Below are 10,361 nucleotides of genomic sequence, written 5' to 3'. Positions count from 1 at the left end.
AATATATTTTCATTCAATCTATCAAATATTCGTGTACAAGTGAAACTGTAAGTGTTCTAATTATGGACATATGGTTAGAAGAACTTAGTTCTAGTATTGAAATGTAGGCTGATATCTTGCAGTGTAGACTCCTCTAGTATATCAAGTATTTTTCATGTTTCAGATGCCTAATGACATTGATTTAAAGTAGGAGTACCTGGAACCAGAAACGAATTGAAAAAATGGGGGACGATTCAGAATGGATGAAACTCCCAACAGAGGAGAAATGCACTCATAAGGTAAGCAGTGATAACAGTTATAGCCAAGTAAAAGCTGACTTTCATTGCATTTATAAAGTGATCAGTGTCTTAAAATATACTGACAATGTATTCTATTTATCCTGCAATATTGATTGAAAATTATTGTTGATACTCCAGGGGTTTTGACCACTTTCTCTCTCTCCTCATCTGTGGAACGTGTCATGGCAAAATTGAAGGCACAAGCGAAGTAATTTGATTGGTTCTATTGGAAAAATCTGACCAGAGGCAGTTTCTCTCTTTTTTATAGATTACAAAAGAGTAAAAGCCAACTTCAAAGTCATTACAATACCTTATGTGAGATTCATTTGATGTACACTAGTCTTTTTATCTTGTCCACAATATGTCACACATGGAACCTTCAATTTTTTCATGATATATTCCAGGGGCATAGAGAGCAATAGTGAATGTAATCTGCATAATATTGAGAATGATTGAAAATCAGACTGTCAAAACTTTAACAGTTTGGTGGTACCATCTTTGTTTACCTGAGTTTGTCATTATACTGAATTTTGCCTGATGATGTACCAGTTCCAGACTTCAATGAATATGACAGCGATTTTATGAATTTTTGTAAATAACCTTGTTCAATACAACATATAAAATTGTTTATTTCAACAGTTATTTTTATTGTTAAAAGTAATTTTATGTAATTTCATAAGTCATTTGGTTGAATTAACGCACATGCTAAAATAAAGCTGCCAAATACAGCATAATTATGTGTGGCAGTATACCGACATTGGCAGTGCTAGTTGCAAGGTAAAATAATGATGAAGTTACAGAATTTGAAGTGAAAATATTTTTGATAAGAATGTCAAAATTAATGAATTTTGTGGTAAAAAATATTCAACTTTGGTTTTAGGTTTGGAGAGCAAGATTGACAGGCTATGAAGAGGTGACCAAACTCTTTGGTGGTATAACAGATGAAAAGAGTTCAGAATTTTCTAAATATGCTGGGTTAATGAAGAAATTTGTAACAGATAGCAATGCTGTAGCTCAAGAGAAAGCATTGGATGCAGTGCTAGTCTTCGTGGATAATGCTGCAATCGCTAATAAGTATGTAATTTTGATAGTACTGTTTTAAAAAGTTTATGCCAAATGTTTGAACATAATCATAAATTAAGACATTAATTGATGTATTCATATTTATTTAATTTTGAACAATAATATGAAAGCAAATACAGGCATGTTAACAAAATTATAATTCAAACACAAATTTGATGAAACTAGGACAAAAAATGAATAAAAGAATGATATAAAAAGAAAGAAAAAAAAAACAGAAAAAAAATGTACGAAGAGAACCCTGAAAAATTACAAGGAGAATAAGACCAGGTTTCTCAGAAGGGTAAGCACATTCTGCTTCATTGACAACCCCTTGATTGTAAATTCATGCATTCCTTCCTTGTAAGTGTTTTAGTTTATAAAAATAAAAGGAAAACATGTATTTTCCTGAAGTAGTAAATGTTAATTGCTTTACATTAATATGACAGTTAAAATCTCAAAATAACAATGTTGATAAATAATATTTAATTACACATATGAAATTCTTGACTTTGCCCAAGTAGATTACCAGTGTAAAGAGATGGTGGTTATTCATTATACCTTAATTTTCAGTACGTTCCTATGCTAATATCATCACTGATAGGCAGTGTGATAATCTTTCTGGTATAAATTTGAAAAGTATTAGTGTAGCATATTTCTGCCATTAGAGTGAGGAATACTGAGTGCAGATAGAATCCAAAAGGAATTGTTCGAAAAGCTTTGAATCCTTTGTCTGTAGGAAGATCTTTTTACCATATTTGATGTACAGCCTCCTTGTGTGTTTTTTATTAATCCTCTGTTTGTCATTTACTTATGACTTTGTCTGAACAATTGGCACTCTTTAATTGATCTATTCAGCTTTATCATGAAAACATTTTATAAGAATCTCTATGAAATAGAAGTCCATTTCTAAAGACATAAAAAGTACATAATTTCATGGCTGAAGCTTTCCATTAATGCTTTTGTTTATATTGTACATTTATAAACCTAACATTTCAGGTTCAGGGTTTTCCATAAGAGCCACCGACCAGCTCTTATGGAAAACCCTGTAGACCTGTCCTTGAATTACTCAAGGACCACAATTTTCACTTTTTCTCAAAAAAGGTAAAATAAAATCCCCCTTTCCAAATGGCTATTTTTCCAAATTCTAAATAAGCCAATGAGAATGGTTAGATAAAAGTTGATCCTGGATCACGATTTTGAAGTGATTCTCATGAACACTAGAACATCTTTTTGTGAAAGATCTTGTTGTACATGTCAAAACAGAAGATAGCAACAATACACTGCAGTAGCCGAGGTTTGAGGTTTGGGAAATAGGGAAACTTTAAAATCATCCTACCATGAGAATGAAGGAAGTTTTGATAAGATTTTCTATGTAAAAATACTTCATTGTTTGATGAAGGAGACTCATAGTATAAATAAAATTGTATCTCTATGAGGATAAAACTGAACACAGATGGGAAGTTAGTGATCCAAAGTGGAAAGATTTAAAATCTTTCCATACAGTCGAAATTCTGAACTCAAAAGATGCACATTAACCTGATACATTTATTGACAATCAGGCTTGTCTTTTTAATGGTATGAAGGAAGTAGGATAGATTGTTGTAGTTGTGTAAAATATTGCATTTGATGAGAAAATGTAATGTAGGGTATGATTAAAGTATCAGAACCTGAAAGAGCCTGTTCTGAGCTGAAGATATTCATTATAATGAGCCAATCAACTTTATCTGTTTCATTCAAACAATAAGATTAATAGCAAGGCATTCTATATTAATTTAACTTTACCAACAGGGTAAGCAATGTAAATTTTAAGATTACAGACCTTTCATGCCTTTTAGGATTAAACCTTTTTATAATTACACACAAATTGGTATTCATTAAACAGGTAACTACTATGTTTATTTATAATTATGCAGTGTCATAGCTGGCTGGCATGTTATAGCAAGTTTAAAGGTCCTGAAATGTGAAACTCCCAATTAAAAGTTTTTTTATAGTACATAGTTATACAAATTGCAAATGATTAAGACATTTAAACAGGTTTTAAGGTAGATATTTTGTAACAAGTTATGATGTATATCTCTGATATTGTGTTTAAAATCCAAAGGTAACTAAACATAATGTGTTCATATTACAAATTCAGTCGTGTTAAATATTCTGCAATGCATGTGAACCAAAGTATAGTATATGGAACATTTTGATATTCCATAGTAACAGATATTGTGCTTTACATATCAGGTGAAAATAAGGGTAAAGTTTGTGGGCTTTGCAAGTTTTTACTGTAGCCATGATCTATATAAGATGTGCAATCTATTTATAGTCATAGATAGATGGGGATTTAAACCTATTGATAGAAATACTTGGCCTTGCTCTGCAAGTATTGCTGTCACCAACTATGGAACCCAGCCATTGAACATTAAAACCAGTAAGCCAGAGGCCATGGGTTCGATCCTAAGGGAAACATTGATTAAACAACAGCCTTGATCCATTTCAATAAATATTTTCCAGATCAGTTTGATTAATTTAGATCTGCAAGCATATTTATCTTACTGCTGAACTCCAGCTATACTTTACTTATTTCCCTGATGTTATAGATTCATTTACATATATTTTACTGTCTGACCCTATACTAGTTTATTTAGATATATGAAACATGTTCATCGTAAAAAGAAACTTAACTAAATATATGGATGATACCGCAAATATTTTGTGTTAGTACTATAGTACTTCTGTACCTGTAGAATGACTGGGTAGGTTGTGTTAGTTCTGTAGTACTTGTCTACCTGTAGAATGACTGGGTAGGTTGTGTTAGTACTATAGTACTTCTGTGCCTGTAGAATGACTGGGTAGGTTGTGTTAGTACTATAGTACTTGTCTACCTGTAGAATGACTGGGTAGGTTGTGTTAGTACTATAGTACTTGTCTACCTGTAGAATGACTGGGTAGGTTGTGTTAGTGATATAGTACTTGTCTACCTGTAGAATGACTGGGTAGGTTGTGTTAGTATTATGGTACTACTGTACCTGTAGAATGACTGGGTAGGTTGTGTTAGTGCTATAGTGCTTGTCTACCTGTAGAATGACTGGGTAGGTTGTGTTAGTACTATAGTGCTTGTCTACCTGTAGAATGACTGGGTAGGTTGTGTTAGTGCTATAGTACTTGTCTACATGTATGATGACTGGGTAGGTAGTGTTAGTGCTATAGTACTTGTCTACCTATAGAATGACTGGGTAGGTTGTGTTAGTACCTCTCTACCTATAGAATGACTGGGTAGGTTGTGTTAGTACTATAGTACTTGTCTACCTGTAGAATGACTGGGTAGGTTGTGTTAGTACTTCTGTACCTTTAGAATGACTGGGTAGGTTGTGTTAGTACTATAGTACTTCTCTACCTGTAGAATGACTGGGTAGGTTGTGTTAGTGCTATAGTACTTGTCTACCTGTAGAATGACTGGGTAGGTTGTGTTAGTGCTATAGTGCTTGTCTACCTGTAGAATGACTGGGTAGGTTGTGTTAGTACTATAGTATTTGTCTACCTGTAGAATGACTGGGTAGGTTGTGTTAGTGCTATAGTACTTGTCTACCTGTAGAATGACTGGGTAGGCTGTGTTAGTGCTATAGTACTTGTCTACCTGTAGAATGACTGGGTAGGTTGTGTTAGTACTATAGTGCTTGTCTACCTGTAGAATGACTGGGTAGGTTGTGTTAGTGCTATAGTACTTCTGTACCTGTAGAATGACTGGGTAGGTTGTGTTAGTACTATAGTGCTTGTCTACCTGTAGAATGACTGGGTAGGTTGTGTTAGTACTATAGTGCTTGTCTACCTGTAGAATGACTGGGTAGGTTGTGTTAGTACTATAGTACTTGTCTACCTATAGAATGACTGAGTAGGTTGTGTAAGTACTATAGTACTTCTGTACCTGTAGAATGACTGGGTAGGTTGTGTTAGTGCTATAGTACTTGTCTACCTGTAGAATGACTGGGTAGGTTGTGTTAGTGCTATAGTACTTGTCTACCTGTAGAATGACTGGGTAGGTTGTGTTAGTACTTCTCTACCTGTAGAATAACTGGATAGGTTGTGTTAGTACCTCTCTACCTGTAGAATAACTGGATAGGTTGTGTTAGTACCTCTCTACCTGTAGAATGACTGGATAGGTTGTGTTAGTACTTCTCTACCTGTAGAATGACTGGGTAGGTTGTGAGAATTGTAAAATTCTGCATTACCAAAAGATGTTTATACATATAATAGACTATGCCATACCATTTTAATAATTTGTGTTAATTGACCCATTTAACATTTTTAGTCCACCATCTATTAGATGATGGGTTATTCAAATCGCCCTGCGTCCGTGGTCCGTCCGTCCGTAAACAATTCTTGTTACCGCTATTTCTGGAAAAGTACTGGATGGATCTTTCTCAAATTTCATATGCAGGTTCCCCTTGGTCCCTAGTTGTGCATTGTACCTTTTTTGGACTGATTCGAATTCAAGATGGCCAAAAGGCAGCCATCTTGGATTTTGGAAGTAAAAGTTTGTTACTGCTATTTCTTGGAAAGTACTGGATGGATCTTTCTCAAATTTCATATGCAGTTTCCCCTTGGTCCCTTGTTGTGCATTGTACCTTTTTTGGTCTGATTCGAATTCAAGATGGCCGACAGGTGGCCATCTTGGATTTTGGATGTAAAAGTTTGTTACTGCTTTTTCTTGGAAAGTACAGGGTGGATCTTTCTCAAATTTCATATGCAGTTTCCCCTTGGTCCCTTGTTGTGCATTGTACCTTTTTTGGACTGATTTGAATTCAAGATGGCCGACAGGTGGCCATCTTGGATTTTGAATGTAAAAGTTTGTTACTGCTATATCTGAGGAAGTACTGCATGGATCTTTCTCAAATTTCATATGCAGGTTCCCTTTGGTTCCAAGTTGTGCATTATACCTTTTTGGACTGATCCGAAATCAAGATGGCTGACAGGCGGCCATCTTGGATTTTGAGAGTAAAATCTTGTTACTGCTATGTCTGAGGAAGTACTGGATGGATCCTTCTGATATTTCATAGATATTGGTTTCCCTTGGTCCCTAGTTGTGCATTGTACCTTTTTTGGACTGATTTGAAATCAAGGTGGCCCACAGGCAGCCATCTTGGATGTCGACAGTAATACAGCACAAGCATATTGTCTATTATCCACCTGTAACTGACTGCTATCTAATAATACTTTCGGATCTTTTTCAAATGATATTTGCTAATAAGTGCTTAATAAAAATATCTTGTGCCATCATTGAGTACATTCAATGAAGACCAGTTCATGAACATTTACAACACCTGTAACAAACAAAAAAAAAATAAACAAATCTTCAAGAACTGAAAACAGATCCTCAAATGGTGGGTGCCAAGATCCCTCTGGGATCTCTTGTTAACATTTGTCTTTTACCTTTTGGTTTGTATAATGTTATTCCCTTTTGGATCACTGTGTGTTTTACTGGTTGATGACCCTAATGACTTTTTATGTGTTGACAAGCTGTTAAAAATGTCATATTATATCATAAATCATCAATATACCGCTTTACCTGTAGAACGGCTGGCGAGGTTGTGTCTGCGGTTATTACCAAGTGTCTCAATGCCAGCAAACAGAAGACAAAAGAAAAGGGCATTGAGATCATCATGAAATACATCGAGATTGAGAAAGCGGATGTTGTCCAGGTGAGTACACCATCAAATGATCCAACTTGCTTGATTTCTCATAGTATTTATAAAACATAAGTACAGAAAAATAAAGTTCAGATTATTGAAATATTTACTGTGTTGTTTTGATGAAGAAATAAGGAAGCTAATTTTATTATTGTGGAATGTCAAGAGATTTTGATTCAAAATATTTTGTACTGGTTTGTAGGAATGCTTGTTGCAAGGCTTGGAGAACAAACAGCCCAAGATAGTGGTTGGTTGCATACAATGTATGCGAATGGCACTAAGGTATGTGTAACTGATCAATCTCCAAGTTTTTTCATTAGTCCTTTTCAACTTTATTGCTAAAACAATGGGTCATGCACTGTAAAATTTAAGTATTTCTAGAAATTTTCTCTTGAAAATCTTTTGAGTACAGGACATGGGATGTGATTGTTGATTGATCGCTTGTTCCTATGAAATTCAGTTTATACAATAGCTTTATTAAGTTGTCTGACCAGGAGGGCCTACAGTAAACTTTCCTTTAAAACACTACTCCTGCTAAATGCCTTTTTGGTGGATTTCAACCAGATATGGTCTGAAACATCATTGGGGTTGGGGGATCATTTTTCAAATACAGAAATTTGATTTGATCCTGAGGGACCTGGGGATGGGGCCTTAAAAGAGTAGATATACAATACTTTGCTTCATAATACTTATTGTCTGTCATGCTTAAATTGATATTATTCAAATATTGTCAGTAAGAACAGTACATGTTGGCAAATAATTCTTAAATTAAGAAATAAGATTCTTTCCTAAGGGATTGGGCTCCAAAAGGAGAAGTTAGTCAATATTTTGCTTCAAAATACTACTCCTTCTTAATGCCTAGATAAATTTGATTTGAAACATCGTTGCAGGTGGGTTATCATTTTCTAAATTCAGAAAGTTGTGATTCAACCTCTAGGGACTGGGGACAGGACCCAAAATGGGGAAGTTAGTCAGTAATTTGCTTTAAAACACTACTTTTCCTTAATGCTTGGGTGAATATCAACCAAATTTGATCTGAAACATTGTTGTATCATTGTGGATAGGGAATTATTTCTAAAATTCAGAAAATTGATTCTGTTTACGCAATTTTTGCAGAATTCTGATAATGTTAATTTTCTAGTGACTTTGTTGTCTGCCCTGAAATTAGTTGTTATTTCAGTAGAATTGAACAATACTGTAATTGTTTACTTGTAGGAGTTAGAAGGTCTGGTTTTTCTTTGGGCTTTATAAGTAATGTATTTTGTGTATATTATTCCAGGGACTTCAGCAATAAAATAATGCCTATTAAACCATTGATGAAGTTTCTGCCTAAGCTCCTGGAGGACAGAGACAAAAACGTACGAGAAGAGACCAAATTATTGGTGATAGAGATTCATCGTTGGATAGGACCTGCACTTAAACCCATGATGACCAATTTCAAACCTGTACAGGTAATTATCAACAGGAATATAGACATAGGAGAGTGGAGCAGGTAAACGGTTTGTGGTCTCACATCCTTAAAATAACTTTTGCCAAAGATTGTTTCAAACCACATCACTATTATGTCCATGTGTTACCAGTTTTAAATTACTTATGAAGACAGAAAATATATGGTCTGCATTCCAACCCATCATGACTCTTTCAAAGCAGTTGTGATTATATGTTGTATAGAGATGTTATATGTAACAACATTTCTTCACATCATAGGTGACAGAATTGGAAGCAGAGTTTGAGAAACAGCCCAGAGAGAAACCACATCAGCAACGTTTTATGAAATCACAGCAGGAACTCAAAGCCAAGATGGAAGAGCAGGCTGCTGAGGGTGGGGGTGGTGATGATGATGGTTAGTATTGTTATTCAAGGTATGATGCAGTATCCTAATGTAAATTGTACAACAAAACATGTTGTACAGACAATTAATACCCTTAAACTCCCTGTGATATTACTATGTTGACAATGTTTTATTTATAAAAAGATATTGGAATTTTATAATCTATTTGATAAAAATTTTGTCATTACCGATCGATGTACAGTAAAACCAGAAAAATTGATATCCAATGGTTCGACTTTGTCTGGTTTCTATGACTGACATTGTGTAGTGGAGACTGACCTACAGGATACCTGCCTCAAAACATGATGTGACAGTAATGAATAAGTAATAAATAAATAAAAGTATTTCATCCTTTTATACACAGTGACTAACAATATGTTTTATTTAAAAAAACAGTTAAAGGAATGAATAGAGAACAAAAAATATAATGTTAAATACTTGTCATTGCAGCACACATGTGGATATACACCCACTCTCGTACAAATAACTTTGTAAAATCAATACCTAAAGTAATACAAATATTGTATTCATATTTTTATTAAGAGTAACAAGTCCTGTTAACAGTATTTAAAAATAGAACTCAGTAAATACGTATTCATGGGTATTCTTCATTGATATAACATTGATAGCACTGATTTGGTTTTCGAAAAAGGTGAAGGCCACAGCAACGTCACTGAAGCATATCTATACATGAACCACACTGTTACAGTGTATGCCATAAAATAGAATGAAATAAAACTTGCAGTTTGTATATAGGAATATCAAGTAAATGCAGTTAATCATAAATTAATGTGTCTATGACAAACTAGTATTTTTATTAATCTGTATCAGTGTAGTAGTTATCGTTTGTTTTTATGCCCCCTGATCAAAAGATTGAGAGCATATTCATTGTTTTGTGCTGTCTGTTTGCGTGTTGTCATATGTAGTCTTGCCCATAACTAAGACCATAAGAGATAGGGCTTTCATATTTGGCATGTAAGTTCCTTGTGACAAAACCTTTCTGGTGGTACCAAATTTTTTGACCATGTGACCTTGACCTACATTTGAAATATTTCAACAATGGCCATAACTATTGAACTAAAACTGTCAAATCATTACCATAAATGAAGACCCAAGTGTTTCACGAAGTGTACATGCAATTAGCACATATCTTACACAGTGCAGTTTTAATGTCTAACTGCAGAAGTTCGTTGCAACCAGGGGCATAGTGATTCATAAACGTATCTCGTTTCCTTCTGGTTTCCTGCAGCCAAACACATAGAACGTAAATAGAACAGTAGATTTACGGTTAGCAGATTACAATGTATTTTAAGTTTTGTTGCCTTATTCTTTATAAATTTGAACATTCCCCTGTGCACCTGTATAAACAGAGGGATTAATGTTTAGTTGAAACATACAATAGGGCTTGTTAATACAGATATGCTGACTGACATCACACTCATTCATTCATTGTCCAGAATCTACAGCCTAAAATTTTGTTTCCCTATACAGAAGGTTAAAAGACATAATCCAGAC

General features: G+C 34.4%; 1 protein-coding gene across 1 annotated transcript in view; it reads left to right on the top strand.

Moving 5' to 3' along the window:
* Positions 1-177: 177 nt before the first annotated feature.
* Positions 178-10,361, top strand: part of LOC132565686 (cytoskeleton-associated protein 5-like) — a 46,839-nt gene continuing 36,655 nt past the window's right edge. The window contains exons 1-6 of the mRNA XM_060230381.1: positions 178-278; positions 1,159-1,352; positions 6,901-7,027; positions 7,218-7,297; positions 8,295-8,466; positions 8,723-8,858. Coding sequence (XP_060086364.1) covers positions 222-278; positions 1,159-1,352; positions 6,901-7,027; positions 7,218-7,297; positions 8,295-8,466; positions 8,723-8,858 — 766 coding nt within the window. The 5' untranslated portion in view covers positions 178-221. The remainder of the gene's footprint in view (positions 279-1,158; positions 1,353-6,900; positions 7,028-7,217; positions 7,298-8,294; positions 8,467-8,722; positions 8,859-10,361) is intronic.

The sequence above is a fragment of the Ylistrum balloti genome, unplaced genomic scaffold (genome assembly GCF_031769215.1).
Source record: "Ylistrum balloti isolate Yb309-2 unplaced genomic scaffold, AGI_CSIRO_Ybal_v1 Utg369730, whole genome shotgun sequence".
Classification (NCBI taxonomy): Eukaryota; Metazoa; Mollusca; class Bivalvia; order Pectinida; family Pectinidae; genus Ylistrum; species Ylistrum balloti.
Note: the sequence above shows the minus strand (reverse complement) of the source record. Positions and strands in the feature narration are given on the sequence as shown.